This window comes from Lontra canadensis, unplaced genomic scaffold (assembly GCF_010015895.1).
Source record: "Lontra canadensis isolate GAN:19392208 unplaced genomic scaffold, GSC_riverotter_1.0 scaffold197, whole genome shotgun sequence".
Taxonomy (NCBI): domain Eukaryota; kingdom Metazoa; phylum Chordata; class Mammalia; order Carnivora; family Mustelidae; genus Lontra; species Lontra canadensis.
The window spans coordinates 1351920-1371825 of NW_022631191.1; the positions used below are offsets into that span (position 1 = coordinate 1351920).

Below are 19906 nucleotides of genomic sequence, written 5' to 3' on the forward strand. Positions count from 1 at the left end.
TCTGCTTTTTGTCTCTATGAATTTGCCTATTCTGGAATTTTATATAAGTGAAATCACGATATGTGACCCTTTTTTCTTCTTAATAGAGAGAGAGAACGAGAGAGTGAGCGCATGCCGGGAGCAAGAGGCAGAAGAAGAGGGAGAGTGAGAAACTTAAGCAGGCTCCATACCCAGCATGGAGTTCAAGAGGGGGCTGCATCTCACAACCCTGAGATCATAACCGGAGCCAAAATAAAAAGTGAGCCGCTAAAGCAACTAAGCCGCCTAGGCATCCCACAATATGTGGCCTTTCGTGTCTCATTTAGCATAACGTAATATAATGTTTTTAAGGTTTATCCATGTTTTAGCATGGATCAATACTTCAGTCCTTTTTATGGCTGAAAAGTGCTCCATTGTGTGGATATGGCACATTTTGCTTGCCCATTCATCAACAGATGAACATTTGATTGTTTCTGCTTTTTGGTTATTGCAAATAATCCTGCTATGAACATTCACGTACACGTTTCTTGGTGGACATATGTTTTCATTTCTCTTGGCTATGTACCTAGGAGTGGAATTCCCGGGTCATATGGTAACTCTATGGTTAACATTCTGAGAAAATTTCAAACTGCTCTCCCAAGTGACCACACCATTTTGCATCCCAAAGGACCACCCAACGGTTGTTCCTACCCATTCAGTGGCTGAAGCAGTGGGAGTTGCAGACCAGTCTTCTGTAGTGGGCTGAGCGCTCCAGTCTTCATCAGGGAACTTCTAGGAAAGTCACCGAAGGCACGTACACACCTTCAGACCAGTTTGGGACCTTGGGTTGAGTAACAGTAAACTCAGGAACTGGAGCAGTACATTCACCTTGAAATTCCTCCTTGGACACAGCCTTTTCAACAGTGGCCTGCTCTTCCTCTTCTATCTCTTCAGGATCTCTGTAGAAGTAGAGATCAGGCATGACCTCCCATGGGTGCTCATGGGAGATGATGCCATGTATGCACAGAAAGAACTTCCTGGTCCAGACCCACCGAGGGTTCTGCCTTGTTGTTGCACGGGATGGCAATGCTCACATGGCACAGAGGAGTGTCTGTGTAATACAGAGCATCGGAAGGCAGATTAACATAAGACACTTAGGTGACAGGCTGGTGATCAGCCCTGGGCCCAGACATCACCAGAAGTCATGGCTCCGGGGAGGCTGCCTGGAGCTGGCTAGTGAAGTTTCGGGGAGTGAAGTGGCCAGCGGTAGGAGTGGATCCAGGAACAACAGCAAACTTGAACACAGCTCACTGGCCACTATTACTGGAGTATATGACACTGGCAGCAACCAAGTTTTCAATGGTAACAACGGTACAAGCCACCAGCAGAAGCTTCTCCCAGATTTTCTTCAGATTTAAGCTGTAGATGCCTTCATTTTTCTCTTTAGAGGCGTACAGTTCCGCTTGGAAGTCAAGCTTGGTGCCACCTAAGAGGGTTCTTGCTGCAAAGACTTTAAGGACAGCCTCCTCCTTCATGTGGAGGACGCTAAAGGCTCTGGAAATTGTGAAACTTATGACAGGAACCCAAAACAACACCATATGGGTAGCACAGAAATCTCATTGTGTGTGTGTGTGTGTGTGTGTGTGTGTGTGTGTGTGTGTGTCTCATTGTGGTTTTTGATCTACATTTATCTGGTGGCTAATGATGGTGAGTGTCTTTTCATGAGCTTATTGGCCCTTTGTATCTTCCTCAGAGCGATGTCTCTTCTAATTCTTCGCCCATTCAAAAACATTGGGTTGTCTTCTTGTTGTTGGGCTCTAAGAATTCTTTGTGTATTCTGAATACAAAACACTTATCAGATATACCATTGGCAAATATTTTCTCCTATTCTGTGGATTGTGCTTTCTGTGCCAAATGTTTTTACCTGCTTTTTTCTAAGACCACTCCTACCAGACAGGTGTTATTGATTGGGGAAATGGAAGTTCAGAGAGAAGATAGAATTTAAATCCATTTTTGTCTCACTATAAAATGGATGCTTTCTCCTCTACCCCAACCTGCTCACAAGGATGAATGAAGACATGTTTCTGGCTTTAAGGAGCTTGACCTGGCAGAGGACATAAAATAAGAACACAAACGAATGCATTTTAAAGCAGAGATCCACTTGTCCCATAGTACCACAAGAGAAGTGTAAAGAAGTGAAATGGGAGGTTGAGAGGAGAGAGAAAGCGAGCACTTCTGGCCAGGGAAATCAAGGTTGGCTTCAATAAGGTGGCATTTAAGTCTTGAAAGATGGGTACAGTTCCACTGGATGAAGACGATGGACACAATGGAGAGCATTTCCAAAGGAGGGCAGAAAGTGAGAGTTGAAGGAATGAATGGAGCTTTGATCCTAAGCTGCGATGGGGAGTCCCAGAACTTGTTGGGATGGGATCCTGGGACCTCCTTGGTTGGAGGACCCAGGGACTGGGTAACCTTCGTGATCCTGGGGTTGAGGGGGTGGGGGATCTGGATGTTGCATTGGATGGAGAGTTTAGGAACTGGCTGCAGTGGGGGGGCGGTGAATGGCTGTGATGACTGTGGGGAAAGGGAGGTGATGTTCTGGGGGCTGCCTGGGAAGTGGGAGCTGTGGCCTCCCTGGGCTGGAGGGACATGGGGCTGGCTGAGATGGAAGAATGGTCCAGGGACTGGCTAGGATGAGAGATCCCGGGACTACCCGGGATGTGGGCGGGAGGGAGGTCGCCTGAGATAGGACGTCCCGGGGTTGGATGGGATGTGGAATCTGACACTTGGGATTGGCAGGCCCAGGGAATGCGGAGTCCTCGGGAGGCCCGGATCCGGAGGCTGCCTGCAATGGAGGTTCCAGGGATGTCTTAGATGAGGATCTTGGGCTGAGACGACCCCAGGGACATTGGAACGGACCGAGATGGAGGGCTCCGTTGGGCTGCATTGGGTGAAGCCCCTGGGAACGGTGGCACAGAGAGATTCCCCGCAGCCGATGCTGCGGCCGGCGCGAGTGTCTCAGGGCGGGTCTGCCTTCGGGCTCGGGTGGCGGCGGCAGGTGGGGCGCGCGGGGGCGGGCCGGGCGCGCGGGGTGGGGGCAGGGGCGGGGGGCGGGCCGGCGGCCGGGGCGGTCCCGCGCGGCCGCGCTGCGCAGTGACTCCGCAGCGGGCGGAGCGCCGTGGGCCGCGTCCTCCTGAGCCGTGGCGGTGGCGGCGGCAGCGGTAGCCTCAGCTCCTGCTCCCGGTGCCGCCGGCCCCAGAGCTGTCTCCCGGGCCCCCCCGGGCCCCCGGGCCCTCGAGCCCGGTGCGCGCCCTCGCGTCCCGCCGGCCCCCTCCCCCGGCTGGGCCCGGGGGAGGGTGGCGCCGTGAGCGAGCGGGGACCGGGCTCTCTTGCCCCTTCCCCTGCCCCTGGGCCGCCAGAATGGAGGCGGGGTCGGGGCCCCCGGGTGGTCCGGGATCCGAGAGCCCCAACCGGGCGGTGGAGTACCTGCTGGAGCTGAACAACATCATCGAGAGCCAGCAGCAGCTGCTGGAGACCCAGCGGCGGCGCATTGAAGAGCTGGAGGGCCAGCTGGACCAGCTCACCCAGGAGAACCGCGACCTGAGGGAGGAGAGCCAGCTGCACCGCGGGGAGCTGCACCGGGACCCCCACGGCGCGCGGGATAGCCCCGGCCGCGAGAGCCAGTACCAGAACCTGCGCGAGACCCAGTTTCACCACCGAGAGCTGCGGGAGAGCCAGTTCCACCAGGCGGCTCGGGACGTGGGCTACCCGAACCGGGACGGCGCCTACCAGAACCGGGAGGCGGTGTATCGGGACAAGGAGCGGGACGCCGCCTACCCGCTCCAGGACACTACTGGCTACCCAGCCCGCGAGCGCGACGTGGCCCAGTGCCACCTGCACCACGAGAACCCTGCCCTGGGTCGCGAGCGTGGCGGGCGGGAGACCGGGCCAGCTCACCCGGGCCGCGAGAAGGAAGCCGGCTATTCGGCGGCGGTGGGCGTGGGGCCCCGGCCACCGCGGGAGCGGGGCCAGATGAGCCGTGGCGCATCCAGGAGCTCCAGCCCCGGGGCCGGCGGCGGACACAGCACCAGTACCAGCACCAGCCCGGCCACAACCCTCCAGAGAAAGTAAGGAACGTGTGTTCGTACCACCACCCACCCCTCCGTTCACCCCAGCTCTTCCCCTCTAGTTCCCTCTCCAACTTGTATGGCTGATAAAGTAAGAAGCCCGTGCCTGATTCCATGTCCTCCTCTCCCGTCCCAGCCTGTCAGGAGGAGCTGGGTCCTCCTCAAGCAGCCGCCTCCCCTTCTCTAGCCACCCCAGCCTGGGTTGGCCAGATGAGTGCAGGTGTCTCTTCTTTCTCAAAACCACGAAGTGAGGGCCTACAGCAGTCATCACCCCTCCACTTCTTCACCCCTTAGCTGTACCCTTGCCAGAGGATGGCTATTTATTTATTTACTTATTTATTCTGGAGGTGCTGCTTGGGATTTTTATTATCTGATGGTGTCACCTCAGAGCCCCAAGGGAAAGAAAGCCCCCATTCTCCCCCCGCCCCCCCAACCAACCTTTGGGTCTCCTCTGCGGGTGCTGAGTGCAGGCCTGATCTTGTCTCTGACGGTCTCAGACCCATCCTTTCCCAGATAGGCAGGTGGGGACCGGAATGGCTGCTGGAGGCTGAGACGCCCCTCTGAGGGGAACTGCAGCACATTCTGGCCGGGGGAGCAGAGATGGGGGAGCAAAGATGGAGGCCAGGCCCTTGGCTAGTTCCTCAAAGACCACCCCTCTCCACCCTGGAGAAAAACACCACCCAATGAAAGAGCTACCAGGAAGGGAAGTCTACAGATCTTCCCTCTTGTTGGATCAGTGCCAGTTTCTCTTCTGGGGCCTGTGTCAGCCTATTCGGGACATGTTGGCAGTGTCTCTTGGGTTGGTGGGACATAGACTGGGTCCACTTCTTCCTTGCAGACAGTACCATGAGCTGGTCGAGATAAATGTCAGGCTAAGAGAGTCAAGGGCATGCAGACTCACAGGGCTTCCCTGAAGGCTCCCTGCTTTCCCTTCTGCTGTATTGGAAAGAACACTGAACCGGAAGTTAGGAGACCTGGGTCCCCCTTCCAGCTGTGCTGCAGATTGGCTTCGTGACCTTGACTGAGTCCCTTCCTCTCTCGGGCCATCAGTTCCCCCCCATATCTTGTCTGCCTCGAATGCTCTTTAAGGTACCTCAGCTTAGATTTGATGGTTCTGTGACTAATACAGCCACACTACAGAGCAAGTCTGAAGTCCTCTAGCGAATGGACAGCCTTCCCCCTCCTCTCACTGCTCAGCTGGTCCTACCATGTGCCACAACCAGTGGAGTGTCTCTTGGAGGCTGGGCTGGGGGTGGGGAAGCCTTCTGCCTCAGGAAATCTGCCGGGAGACAGCTCTCTGCAACTCCCCCGTGGTGAGGCAGCAGGCTGGGGTGCTGGGTTGAGATGGCTGGGCCCCAGGAGCAGCAGCTGCAGCTCGAGGGCTCAGCTGGGCTCCGCTGCAGTGCACCCTCAGCTGAGTTTTGGTGTGCACTGCCCCAGAGTAGTCCGGGGGCGAGGGAGATGGGTTCTCCTGTCCAGGCATGACTGCTGGGACCCCATTCTCCGTAGACTGACTGCTTGTGTGGGTCCCACGCTGGAGGAAGGAAGGGGTCAGACCCACTGAACGAGGCTGTTTCAGGAGAGGCCCCTGGTGGGAGTGGGAGTAAGAGACTGGATGGACATGGTGGTCCTTGAGCCTGGCTGTGGAATACTTTTCCAGAGTGGTCAGGCCTGTGATAGTCTCATTATGTGTGGCTCGAGGGAGCAGAACCAGGAGCAGGCAGAAATTGGGGGATAATTCAGGGAGAACTTTTCAACCTGGCTGGATGGTGATGCAGTGGACTGACTCAAGAGATGGTTGGCCGGGGGGGGGGGTGCTGGACATGTCCAGTAGAGGCCCAGTGGGTGTCGGGAAGAGCCAGAGAAAGCACCATTCCTGAATCCGGTGTAGAGCCCAGTGAAGTGACCTGGGTCTTCCCAGTTCCAGGATTCCATTACCCTCAGATTCTCCATCCTGCAGCCATGTATCTGAATCTCTTGGCTGGCTGGAAGCCCATTTGCTCTTGAGCTCTGTGCTTCTGCCATCCGCACAGGCCTGCCTCTCTGTCTGTCCCTCTTTTGTCAACCCTCCAGGCTGTTTGTTGGATTTCTTTCCCTCAACTGGATTAATAGGAGGGTGTAGATAGTACTTTAAATCTCTCCTAACCATATATTAAATATTTGCACATCCACCTTTGCCTCTTTGGGGCCTCACAACAGGCCCTGTGCAGTGAACAGTAGCAACTCCATCTTAGAGATGGGGAAACCGAGGCTCCAAGATGAAAGGGTTTTGCTCAAGGTTATGCTGCTGGCTCCTAACAGAGCTGGGACTCGAACCCAAGTCCACCTGCTCTAAGGCCTGTAATTTTTCCACCAGAGCTTGGCGACCCACAGGAGTCTGTTGGCTTCGGGACCTGGCCAGGTCACAAGCTGGGAGAGGCCAGGAGAGCCTTAGATATCTAGAGGATTTGAGCAGGAGGAGCTGACGCTGGGATGAGTGGGGGCGCCAATGGGGGAGGGAAGAGGGTCCTGTGTCTCCCTCCTTTCCACTCTCCCTCGCAGCCAGGCATCAGGAAGGGGCCTGTTGCTGTGGTAGCCATTGCTGCCACCACAGCTGCCGAGGAGACTCCCCTGCCGGGCCGTTCTGGGTTTGTAAGGAGTGGGTGAGAAGGCTGCCTCGGGAAGCCAGGGCAGGCAGGGTGGGAGTTTTCGCAGCAGAGGCTGCCGCACTGGGGGAGGATAGGTAAAGCGGGTACAGGCTATAGGCGTTTCTGATCCCCAGGCTCCCTCTGGCGGAGAAAGAGGGGAGAGAGGCCAGCTGCCGCTTGCTGAGGGCCCCGTGTGCCTGGGGATTTAATTCAGTCCTCCCCGCGACCCTGTGGGTCTGTCACCACAATGCACATTTTATAGCTGAAGAAACTGAGGGGGCTCAGAGGAGTGAAGCGACCCGCCCGAGGTCACATTACCCCGAAGACAGACTTTTGGTCCTGGGAACTTTAGCTCTGCTGCAGCTGAAAGTGGCTGTCTTGTCCACCCCCACCCATGTCCTACTCCACTCCCCCCGCCCCCCCGCCGGAGTCCCACATCCTCCCGTACTGTCTCTTCTGGACAGGTTCCCGGATGCCAGTCTGCCTTCTGCTGTGCTCTGGGTGTGGCCTTTTTAGTGCAGCATAGAGTGAGAGGAGGCTCAACCTCCTTCCGGCCACTGGTCTTCTGGATGTGAGGGCTTTGCTTGGTTGTTTGCTTCTTTGTTTGTCACTGCTGGGCTCCAGCAACATTCAGGTCTTTTATCCTTGGCATGGCCACCCCTCTCCAGATGATCAGAGAAGAGCTCTGCGTTCCTGGTTGATCTTGGCCTGGCCCCCCTTGCAGTTCTGGCGCCTGGAATGATTTACGGGTGTGCTGGGGGGCACTGCTGAGACACACTACACTGAAGAGAGCTGTATTTCCCACGCTTTGTGCATGGGGCCCAGCTCTGGCTCCGCTGTAGGCGGTGGTGGGCTGAAGCTGGTTGGGTGGTAACTCTCCAACCTCTGCCCACCCCCCTCCAGGCATACCTCCTCCCCCGCCCACCCACCCTGCAAGCTAGCTCACACTGGGGGACAGCAACCAGAGGGCCCCGCCTGGTGTTCCTGACAGCCAGGGCAATGCATGGTCTACTGCGTGGCTGCTGGGCTGTGTCAGTGTGCTTCCTGCAGGGGCCGAGGGCACTGGGGGGAAGTGGGGGTGATGAGAGTGAGCCCAGGGAGGGGCCCCAGGGAAGTGTGTCTCTTCTGGGGTCTTGGTTGCTTTTCCCAGGGCGGGGGGGTTCTCCTTCTTCCCAAGAGGGTAAGCCATTTATTTCCCCCCCACTGTGTTGGGAGCATTATACTTGTGTGGGAGGAAATGATAATGTTGAGTTGAATGAGAATTAGAGGAGTCTTGCTTCTCCGTCTAGATCTGGAGCAAGAATGGGGTTGTTGTCATCCACAAACATTTCTTGGCTGCGTGCACAGATCAGGAGGGGCCCCCAGGCTGAGCAAACACCGTGCTCTCAGCACTTATAGAGCCCCTTCCTACTGGCCAGAGACACAGGGTGCTCAGACCATGGCAGCGACAGTGCTCAGCACAAAACAGGCAGCAAGGGTGGTGGGGGTGTGCAGGCTCTGGGAGGAAGGAAGGATCAGGGCAGGGCAGGCCTCTGGCTGAGTACCTGGCTGGAGGGCTTTGAGGGGAGTAGGTGTCTCCTGGTGTCAGACGGGGGCCTATGCGGGAGAAAGACTGGACTCAGACTTGCCCTCTGCTACTGTTTCATCTCATCCCCCACCACCTCTTGCCTTGCCTACTGGGGCCTCTGAATTTGTTGAGAGCATAGTAAAGGCCTGGAGCATGGAGAAGAGGCCACACACATGCTGAGTGAGTCTCAGCCTTTTGTGTGCCAGGTGCCACCCTATGTGGCTTTATGTAAGAATAGCTAGCTCTTCTTCTTCTTCCTCTTCTTCGCTCCTTCTCCTCCTTCTCCTTCTTTTTACTGAATTTACTGAGGCCCAAGCACTATTTGTTCTAAGCGCTTTCCATGTATTAATTCATTCAGTTGTCACATGAATCCTTTGATGTGGATGTTGTTATTAAATCCATTTCACAGATGAGGAAACCAAGGCCCAGAAAGGGTTGGTTAACTTGCCCAAGGTCACTCAGTGAATAAGCAGCAGGACCGAGAAAGAGCTCAAAGGAGCCCAGGTGGCAGGCTCCAGAGTCCATCTGCAGTGCTCTCACCCACCATGCAGTCTGGCCGCTTATCTCATTTGCAGAGTCCCTTGCCAGGTTAGTGAAGGGGTAGTATTATCCTCATTGTTCAGACAGGGCAACGAGGATCAGAGAGGTACAGCGACCTGCCTGAGGTTACACAAGCTCATGGGGCCCAGAGGTGTCTGGCTTGAGTCTGTGAGACACCATGGCCTCCCGCAGGCAAGGTAGAAAGACTTTAAAGACACTCCAGGCACAGCTCTGGCCTCCCCTCCACCCCCTGGCAGAGCTCCAGATACCACTACTCGAGTCAGGGTCCGGCTCCTGATTGATGCCTAGATTTTTGCCACAGTCTCCTCTCATAGATGCCTCCCCTGCTCTTGCTCCATCAAGCTTCTGGTAACACACAGCCAGGCCGAGCTTTCTGCAGGGCTCCTCCACCTGCCACCCAGGGCCCTCTTAGGATCGGCACCCAACTCACCGTTCTCCTCTCGCCTCTTCTCCAGGCCCCTTCCCATACACCGTGCTCCAGCCAGAAGGGCTGGCGTACCCCCTCATCAGCCAGCGCAGTCTGCTCATGGTCTCGCGGTCTTCACTCATGCTGCCTCCTTCTCCTGGGCTGCTGCTCTGTCCGCTTCCCAAGGCCGAGCTGCCCTGTCCCCTCTCCCATGTTGGTTTGTTGGTTTCCCTCTCCCATGTTGGTTACCTCCAGCCCTTGAAACGAGCACTTTGCCCCGGTTCTTTGTTTGCATCTCGTGTCCTCCCTACTGGATCGAGAGCTCCTTCAGCTTGAGATTGAACTGACACGTATCGAAAGCATGTTGCCTATGGCAGGTGCTCTGGGCATGAGTGAGAGAGCAAGCAGCTTGGAAACACACAGCACAGCACACATTAGCTGCCCAGGAAACAGTGAATAGACAAATGAATGTCAGATTAAGCCTTGGCGCACTAATGGCCAGAGGTGCCTCTGTCTTTCCTCATTCCAGGGCTCTGGTGGTGTGAAATAACTCCACTTCAGAATCCTCTTGGCTCCTGTGTGGCCTTGTCCTCATGCTCCCAGGAGTGGTTTGGCCTCCACTCTTTGGTGCTTTTTGCACTCACTCATTTTTCCAGTTGGTAGGATGTCAGGGTAGCAGAGTCAGACAAAACTTTGGGGACACTGCGGCCAGTCCACTCATCGTTACCTCTCCCTCCCACACTGTGGCCATGTCATACCATGGTCCTGCCCCTTGGTGCAGGATCTTCTGCTCTGAAAGGAGCAAAGAGACATGCATAGGACCCATGCACAGTCTGCCCAGTCTAGTGGAAAGTGACTTATTTTTCATCAAGTCTTTATTGGGTTCAGACCCTGGGCCAGGCATGGGGTCTTAGAGTCAAAATAAGACTCAGCCCCTTTGACTCTTTTCCTGCTGTGTTCCCTGGCAGAAGGATCAACCCTGGTCTTGGAGAAGGATGATGAGTAAATGACTGGTTTCCACTTTTGATGTAACTCACGTAGGGCCAGGTAGTTTGCTAGTTACTCCGACTTTCTCCTGGAAGTTATTTGGTCTCTCTCTAAGCATCCATGTTGAAAGCATTTATGTGGGGAAGCCTGTTCTCAAACACTTAAGAGCCAAATCTCTCTAGGGGCCTTAGCAGTCAGGGAAAATGCAGCACCGTGGAAGGAGGACTTTTCTCCAATTCTGGGCAAGTCACCTAACTCTGAGAGCCTCGGTTTTCTCAAGTAGCAAATGAGAAAACTATGTTTTCTGATAGAAAAGATTCATGTTGCACCTCTCCCCACCCCAACCCCGCCGCCAAATATATCAGAAAATTGCCTCTCTGCCTGATATACCCATCAAGGCTCTGATCAGGATGGAAAGCTGAGAGATAAGGATGGCAAATAATCTGTGGGGCTACCCTGCCCCCTAGAGGTGTAATGCAGCAAACAAAACAACTCAACCAGGATCCTCACTGCACATCTTCAAAACAAAGGTAACAAGCCAGAGCCCCGTGGGCTCATCAGGATGAGTCCTCTAATATTTTGGAAGGAAATTTATCCCAAGTAGCACCTGATATGTACCGTTTCCCTAATATCGATCCATTTCTTTGTAGCTATGTGATTTTTATACCCTTTTAAAGGGATAATATGACCGCAGATCTGGGCCTTGTGATTTCCTGCTGGATTCTAGGATGCTGCCCTCACCTGAACAAAGCCAGTATTTTCCTCTGTATAGCCACGTTAGAATCACCGTCATCATATCCGTGATGAAAAGTACCTAAATCGTTTTCCCTCCCCAAATTTCCCTTAGAACAGTGGGAGGGAGGCAGTTGTCCATCTGATGGGCTGGCCAGTTCCTAAATGGTTATGAATCTTCTCATGATTATTGTGCAAATTAAATAAGATGACATAGGTGAAGTGTTCGGCACACGGTGTCTGCTTCCTTAGCAAGAAGCATTATTATTATTATTAATAACTTGGCCAAACTCTGCTGCAGAGGAGCTGGAGGGAGAGGCCATATGGGAGCTTACTGCATTTCTGAAAGAGAGGCCAGTCCAGTGAATGTTACGAGCCTAGTACGTGCCATGTCTGGTACTACTGCCAGCAGGAAGTTCTGTGGTTAATATTACTTAGTTCCCGGATTCCCGGCATTCACAGTTGGGTAGGGAAGATGAATGTACTGAGGTTTCCTGTGGGCTAGAGGGGAACACAGGGGGGCTGTGGGTACCCAAAAGAGGGACATCTACCTAGACCATCAGAGAGAGCTTCCTGGAAGAGGTGATGCCTGAGCTGAGACTTGGAGGATGAGTAGGAGTGAGTTAGATGAAGAAGGACAGTATGTGGGTTGGTGGAAATGGAGAGCATAAGGGAGGCTAAGGCAGAGGGGACCGAATCAGTGAATGTGCGGAGACATGGAACCAGCTGGGTGTGTGGGGGAGGGGAACACTTACTTTTATGAGGTCAGTACAAACTGAAGCACAAACAGCGAGGCAGGAAAGGTCTGGAGGAGGGTCTGCAGGGTCAGCCAGCCCAGATCAGGAGGTCACTTGAATAGCAGGATGAGGAGCTTTATTCTATTGGGAATTGGGAGCCAGGAGAGGGTTTTAGATTGAAGAAAGAGGTGCTCATTTTAGAGTGTGGGGTGATGTGTTGAGAGCTAGGTTCTAGAGAGATCCCACGAATGCACAGATTGGAGGGCATCCAGTGAGGAGGCTAGTGGGACAGTCTGCATGAGAGATGATAAGGCCTGATCTCAGGCAGTGGGGTGTAGAGATAATCTACTGGAGGAGAAAGACAGTGACAACATGGGGGCAAGAGCCATGACAGGGGTGTGTAGACAGCTGCTGGGCCTTGTTCGTGACCAGCACGATTTCAGTGATCCCAGCATAAAAGCCAAGAAACTTGAGCCAGAGGTACCCTGAAAAAGCATCCAGCTCAAGCTGTTCATTTCACAGATGAGAAGGGTGAGGCCCAGAGAAAAAGGACTCGTCTGAGGCCAACGTGTGAGTTGAAGAGCTCTGCCCAGAAGAGTGATGCTAATGTTAGTGCCCATGTTCAAAGGATCATCCCTCAAAAGTGCAGTTTTATGCCTTGAAATCCTGGGAAGGTTGCAGGGCCCATTCTCTCTGTGTCCTACAGATGAGAAAACCTGGGCTTGAGGAGGCTTGATGACTTGCTGGGAGGAAGCCATGAAGAGGAGGCATCCCTCAGAGAAAGGGTCTCTTGCTTTGATGGCAGACAGACCCTCCACCCTGTCTGGCTCAGCCCCTCGGAAATCAGATCTCCTAGATTCACAGTGAGGGAGAATGCCCAGATTTCCCTTTCTCCACCCAGGCCCACCTTTCTCCCTGCTGCTCTTTGCCTTTGAGGTCCTCATTTAATGTAATTGAGACAGCTCAGAGGCAACTTTCAGCCTGAGAGCCAGGCCAGTCACCCCCCTTTTTTCTGTTTTCGTGGGAGAGGACAGGCTTTTGTCTGTCATCACTTGGGTGCCTATTGCCTTGGGCAGAGCATCTCCAGCCCGGATGCCTTGGTTTTGAGGCCCCACTGTATGATACATAAAGAATGAGCTTCGGAGATGGAGAGATCTAAGTTTGTCTCTGTTTTGTTTTGTTTTGTTTTGTTTTGAGTGTAGTGGACACACAATATCACACTTGTTTTCAGATGTAGAACACAGACTCCACAAGTTTACACGTTGTGCTGTGCTCCCCACAAGGGTGGCTACCAGCACACAGACCCAAGTTTGATTCTTGGCTGTGCCCCAGCCCACTGGAGGACCTCAGCTATGTCATCTTGCCTTCTCTGAGGTTTAGTTTCCTTGTCTGGAAAATGGCATGATAATGCCCATCTCTCAGGATTAACCGAGATCATTTCAATGGCATTCCCTGATACCCCTAGGTGCTTAATAGTCATTTTCAGGGGAAGAAAACATATGAAATCATTCAAGATTGTGCCAAAGTACATGCTCTTATACATTATGTCTCTCTCTTTTTTTTTTTTTTGTATTTTAAAAAAGATTTTATTTAATCATTTGAGAGAGAGAGAGAGAGAACAAGTGGGGTGGGGGAGGCAGAGGGAGAGGGAGAAGCAGACTCCCCATTGAGCAGGAAGTCCAAGCGGGGCTCAATCCAGGACCCCAGGATCATGACTCGAGCTGAAGGCAGATGCTTAACTGACTGAGCCACTCAGGTGCACCTCTTATACCTCATTTCTATAATCATGACATTACCTGAGATTCTTTAGTTTTTAATAGGCTTTAACTCATCCAAATATTTGGATAGCACATCATTAAAGTAGGACAACTTTAAGTTTAAAAAACAAAACCAAACCAGTCCTTTCCTTCTCCTTCATGAAATCTCCCACAGACAGTGATTTGCAAAATTTCTTGCCCGGCAAAGATTTGTGTCCCTGGAGAATGGCTGTATTTCCTCCTTCCTAATATGAGGCTATCATGGCTCATTGTATCTCGCTCTTGTTCCCTGGCTACAAGCCAATTTGAAATACAGTTTGAGCATCTTTGTTGATCTCTTTTTCTGAGTCCTATTTTCTAGTTCAATTTTTTAATTCTTTCTTTATCTGTGTTATTGGAGTAAGCCACCTCAAATCCTTTGTGACTCAGGCAGGTATAAATAACTAATTGGTGTAAATAGTCAAATGAATGGAAGGCTGGAGAGGCTGGACAGACGACCGTGGGGCTAGAAGGGGACTGGAGGGCCGTAGAGGCTGGAGCAGCTGAGAAGGTACCCTCACCGACTACTGTGACTCCAGAAGGAGTTGAGGTGTTAGTTGGGGGCATCCTTCACTAGCCTGTCTCATTCCTGCTCTAAAAAGAAGGCTGCACTGGAGAACAGGCCCTCACATCATGTGGAATCATCACTGTCCCTCTTCTGTCCGTTCCGTGAGGGAGACTGAGGTCCAAAGAAAGAGGAGGGGCTTTTTTTTTTAAATTAAGTTAAAGCTATACATATGCATAATTTTAAAAAGGCAAATACTGGGCAGGAGGCTGGCTGGTTCAGGCAGTAGAGCATGTGACTCTTGATCTCTGGGCTTGGTGGGTTCTAGCCCCACGTTAGGCAGAGAGATTACTTAAAAATAAAACATTAAAAAAAAGGCAAAGAGTACACAAAGATGTATATAGTAAAAAGCCTATGTCTCCCTATTCCCCCCTTCCAGCCCTCAGAGGTGATTGCTTTTACCATTTAGGTTTTCTGGTGGTGATTTCACATCTCTAAATAACATGCTTCAGTGGTTATTTCTTCATTTATCAACTTTATCTTTTTTAAACATTTTATTTATTTATTTGAGAGACTGCGCACTGTGAGAGAAAGAGATCACAAAAAGCAGGGAGGAGGTAGGTAGAGGGAGAAACAGACTCCCGCTGAGCAGGAAGCCTAGTGCAGGGACCCTGGGATCACGACTGAGCCACCCAGGCGCCCTTCATTTATCAACTTAAACATTATTTACTGACTTCTTTCTACTAGGGCAAATGAGGATCTAGCTTCTTTACAACACCTGACTCTTTATCTCCCTTTCATAGATTACGATAGTTATACTACTACTTCGGTTCCTCTGTTAGTTACCTTTGTAACTTTAGCAAGTAGTGTTTTAAACTACGGTTTCCTATTCCATCCATTTTCCACACTATCTCTTCACCACTTGGTCTCTAAGACATAGTTATTAGGGCCCCATCCTTCCTTCCCTCTCTCCTCCACCCTTGCACCTCCCACATTCTGTGCTCAGTACTTTTGCATTCCACAGGGTTGACTGCATTTGCATTCTGTAATAATTAGGTCTTTGGTGGTTTATCCAGACAAACCGACCACCAATAATGCACTGTGTTCATGTGCTTAGGACTATAATTGCCCCTCAGTTTCCATGGTCCGTTGTCACAATCTCTGTACTCCCAGGAAGATGTTCCTAGCGTCAAAAGCAAATGCACCTGGGTGGCTCAGTCGTTAAACGTCTGCCTTCAGCTCAGGTCATGATCTCAGGGTCCTGGGATCAAGCCCCACATCGAGCCCCACATTGGGCTGAGTCGGAAGCCTGCTTCTCTCTCTCCTACTCCCCCTGCTGTGTTCCCTCTCTCGCTGTGTCTCTATCAAATAAATAAATAAAATCTTAAAAAAAAGCTAAAACGCATTTTCCTTTCTTATGCTCTATGACATGGCTCAAAATCATGCCACTGTTTACTTTGCTTTGTATTTGGGACCAGAACTTTCTTTCTCCCTTATTTGTTCGCTCACTTGCTCATTTATGTCGTTACTGTCCCATGGAGTTCCTTGAAACTGCAGGATAATCATAGCACACCTTCTGGAGAGAGTTTGCTGGGAGATTTCGAGAAGGTTTTTTTTTCTTTTTTTTTTTTAGATATCACATGGAAATACGATATGCATACAGAAAAGTGCTCATGTCACAAATGAATTGCTCAGTCAATTTTTACAAGCCAAATACACCTATGTAACCAGCTATGTAACCTATGTAATCAGTTCAAGGTCTGTTTTCCATTCACTCAACCTGGTACTCAGTGAGTCTGCTCAGCCGGATTCTTTTGATCTCTCCTTACATAATTTCTTTGGTGGTTTCTTCCCTTTCATTTTCTCTGTTTTCTCTTTCTGAAATGTCTGCCAGTTAGATGTGCAACTTCCTGGATTGATCCCCGAGACTGCCTATCTTTTCTCTCATACTTTCTATCTTATAGTCTATGAATGAGTTAGGAGAAAGTCTGATTGAGATGCCCTTACACTCCGACTGGCTTGTCCATTCACTGGTTTTATTTTAGGTGAGACTCCAGGGGGCTGGCTATTATAATGGGTGCCCCCTGAATGCCATAATGAAAAGCACTTCATCCTGGGGACACCAGCAGGCCCCTGGGGGCCCTAATTGACTGCAGATAGGTTCATTCCCTTAGCCAGGAGCTCTCTGATATCTTGCCGTGCCAGGTAGCTTGGATTCTGGATTTGGGGCCTAGGGGAGCAGGGCAGGATTTCATGTACTTACCTTCAGCATATCCCCCCATTTTCAGATCCTGACCATTCCTGTCCTTCCTCTTACCTACCATCTCCATGTCTGGAGTCTTTCTGGACCTCTGCTGGCCGGATTGGCTCCCACCCTGGCTGCAACCCCCTGAGCGGTGTCCCTGGCTCTCCTTCAACTATGAACACTCTCCTCTTTGGTTGTTTTTGTTTTTGTTTTGCTTCCAGAAATTTGTTGAAATCTCTCATCGATACCACTTTCTTCCATCCTCTTCACTGTTAGGACTTCATACCTTGTTTTATTTTTCACATTCATTTTAGTGGGCTCCCAGGAGCTCAACTCAGCCTCCTTTGCTTAGGCAGTAGGAGCAGGTAGGCCAGAGATGGGCCCCTAGCGCGCAGGAGGGGGCTTTGAGTTTGAGCTGAGGTTTCTGCAACAGCGAGCTGCTCTAAGCTGCTCCCCTTTCCACCCACTCTCCTCCCCATCATCACTGAACCCCCATCCCTCTGCTTCTAGAAGAGGGAGGCAGGAAGGGAGGGCTGGAGAGAGAACCAGTTCCATTTTCCTTTTCTCTCTCTCGCTCCCCCTTCTTCTTCTTTCTTTCTTTTCTTTTCCTTTTTTTTTTTTTTTTTTTTGGTCATAATGTCGAGCTGATCTGGGCTGCAATACCTGTACCTAACACCACCTTCCTGTTTTGGCACTCCTCCTCTGACCTTGAATGATTGCTTCTTTCAGAAGCACTTCCCCGCCAATGCTCATGGGTTGGGGGAGGCGGGGAGGGGGGGCGTGCATGGGCTTGGGCGGCTTGGTGTGTAGGGGAGATTGGAGCCAGGTGAGGGAGAGAGGCCAAGCACACAGGCTGATATGGGAGTTGAAGTGCCACTTAGCTCTGACATGACAAAAGGAAACCACAGCTGTAGCAGTTAAAAGCATTGGTTTTAGAGTCAGACCAACCCAGACTTGAATCTCAGCTCCACCGCTCATTAACTGCGTAACTCTAGGCAAATCACATCGCTACCCTGAGCCTGAGTATTCATATCTATACAATGGCAAGAAGAATAACCATCTCGCCCAGCTGTCAAGAACATAACACAAGCCTGAACCTTCGTAGGTGCTTAATAAATAGTCACTTTATTCTTTCTGCATTACTAGAAGGCAGAATAAGCGAAAGACCAAATAAAGCCTGCTTGACAGGAAGGAGCATGAACTGGGGGAAGGCAGCTTTTGACCTTATCACGCCCAGGGCTGAGCTCCCCAAGGGCTCCCCAGAAATTACAGAACAATATACCCTTGCCTGGTATTCAAGGCTCTTTGTTGTAGCCTCTGCCTGTCTTCTTTTTAAAATAAAAAATGTGAAGTGGCACTTGCCTCATTATTTTCCGAGGAAGAAATTTAAAAAACAATAGCCAAACATTTCTTTGAAGTATGCAGCCATCTTCGTCATCATCCTCAGCATCCCAGAACTTGTTCAATGAATAGTGGTAATCAAGGACCCCTTAGGAAGAGTCATCACCAGCAAAAGGATAAATGGCTGCTGAAATTGCCACGATCTTCATTTTGCTTCCCTGCCACCATTTTGGCCTTGGATGTCAGGTGGATCCATTACTGAAAGTGGCTTCATTATCCCCCAAGCTTCCTGATTTGTCCGGTGATTCATCTGGTTGTTCTCTCTTATTAACCCTTATGAGATTTTCTTGCGTGTCACCATTCACTTACCCTCCTGACCTCTCTACCTCCCTCTGTGTCATTTCTAGGTCTGATTCTGGGCTCAGATTGGTCCCTTAGGCAGGAGACTTCTTCTTCAGCTGAATTATCTTTCAAGAGGTTTTTTACAGTCACTTCTCACATTGTCATGATTTAGGTGGCTCTTGAACTTGGGAGGTATCTTTGCCTCTCCCCAAGGGCTTTTCCATTCCCTGGCCATCGTCACAAGTAAGTATTTACACCATTTATGGTCTAGGAAAGCTCTCGTGTGCTCCTTTTGATCAGACCATGGCTCCACTCATCTCTCTAGCCATGGTCTTCCCTTCCTGACTAGTATTCAAGTTGTATTGTACTCTCTAGGGTTCCTAAGTTTAACAGACTTCTGTGTGCCCCCATGACATTCGCCAAGAATGCCTTTTTGCCCCTAAGGAGCAGATATCCACTTAACTGTAGAAAAACATCTTCTCTGTTGGCATTGTTCTAGGTGCTTGGACACAGTGAACAAAAGAGATAAAATCTCTGCCCTGCAGAGCTGATATTCTATTGTGTGTATGTCGGGGGGTGGGGTGTGGAGCAGGGGCAGAAAAGAAACAAGATGACACAGAATATGTCCTATAGTGGTCAGAGCTATGGCAAAAAAAAAAAAAAAGCTGGGCAGAGGGGATGCGGAGTACAGAAGGCTCCGTCAACTCTACCATAACCAATATTTGTACAACGATTATTAAGCAGCCTTTCCTCATTTAAGCCTTTTCCAATGTTATTACATATTCTTTACAACCACAATCCTTCCAGCAACTCTGTTGGGTAAACCCTGTTGTTATCTCCATTATACTAAGGAGCAAACGGGGCCTTACAGATGTAAATCACATAGTTAACGAGGCCAGAGCTGCCACTGAGGCCTAGGCCCCTCTGACCCAAAGCCTGTGCTCACAACCAGTAGGCCTATCTGTCCCTAGCAAACCTCACTGCAACCCTCTGAAGTTGGAATTACTATACCTATTTTACAGTTGGGGAAATTGAGTTTCGGAGAAAGGAATGGATTCATTCATGGTTTCACAGCAAATAAGTGGATTTGAACACAGATCTGTCCACCTCTAAGTGTTAGGCCTTTCTGTAAACCCTGAAGGTGCAAGGACCTATGGACTTGCCTGCCCCTACTTCTGCAGGGCCCGTCAAGGTACCAGCTGAGGCCCTTGGCCCTCTCCCCCCCCTTCTCTTCCCACCTGTGGTTCATATAGAACCTTGAGACGTATATGGACACTCCAGGCCACATCAAAGCCCCACCTCCCTCCAACTTCCCCTTGGCCACCTATTGGCCCTAGCAGATGGACCTGGATAATAAGACCATACAATTCTTGCAAATAAGCTCAAGAGATATGAGCAGGGAATTCTGGGGTTCTGGGTACCTGGAGTGCAGTCTGGAAGACAGAGAGCCAAGGATCCTGATGGTCATATTCCCTTGGCCCCACAGACTCTTCACCTCATGGAGAGGGGCATCTGAAGTTTGGAGCCCAGTGTAGAGGTCTCTGTTTCCCAGTATGGCCTATGGTGGTGTGATTTTTAAGAAGCTAGACGCCCAAGATCCTCCTCCTTTGGCTTCCAGAGCAACGTCCTTCTTTTGCAGTGAAAGGGGGTGGTGTTCCGTGGGTCTGAGTCTTCAAGGCCTCTGGACAGTGGAGAACAGAGCCTTCCCAGCAAGCACTGCTGGACCTGCACTCAGACTCTCAGGTACCCTTCACAGTATTTTCTCCATGGCATCTCAGTACATTTACCTTCGTTTCTTAGGAGCTTTTTAAAAAATTAGACATTTAATGCAATTGCATTAGAAAATGTAGAAGAACTCGAAAAGTAAAGGAGAGGGGTACCTGGGTGGCTCAGTGGGTTAAAGCCTCTGCCTTCAGCTCGGGTCATGATCCCAGGGTCCTGGGATAGAGCCCCACATTGGGCTCTCTGCTCAGCA

The 19906-nt window shown here is 51.1% G+C and overlaps 1 protein-coding gene and 1 pseudogene across 3 annotated transcripts in view; one reads left to right on the plus strand and one right to left on the minus strand.

Annotated features, from left to right (window-relative positions):
* Positions 1–564: 564 nt before the first annotated feature.
* On the minus strand, positions 565–1556 carry LOC116861429 (annotated as a pseudogene).
* A 1582-nt stretch (positions 1557–3138) lies between these two features.
* The window catches only part of IQSEC2 (IQ motif and Sec7 domain ArfGEF 2), a 77147-nt gene continuing 60379 nt past the window's right edge, over positions 3139–19906 (plus strand). For all 3 annotated transcript variants that reach the window (XM_032847982.1, XM_032847983.1, XM_032847986.1), the window contains exon 1: positions 3139–4085. In XM_032847982.1, coding sequence (XP_032703873.1) covers positions 3379–4085 — 707 coding nt within the window. In that variant the 5' untranslated portion in view covers positions 3139–3378. The remainder of the gene's footprint in view (positions 4086–19906) is intronic.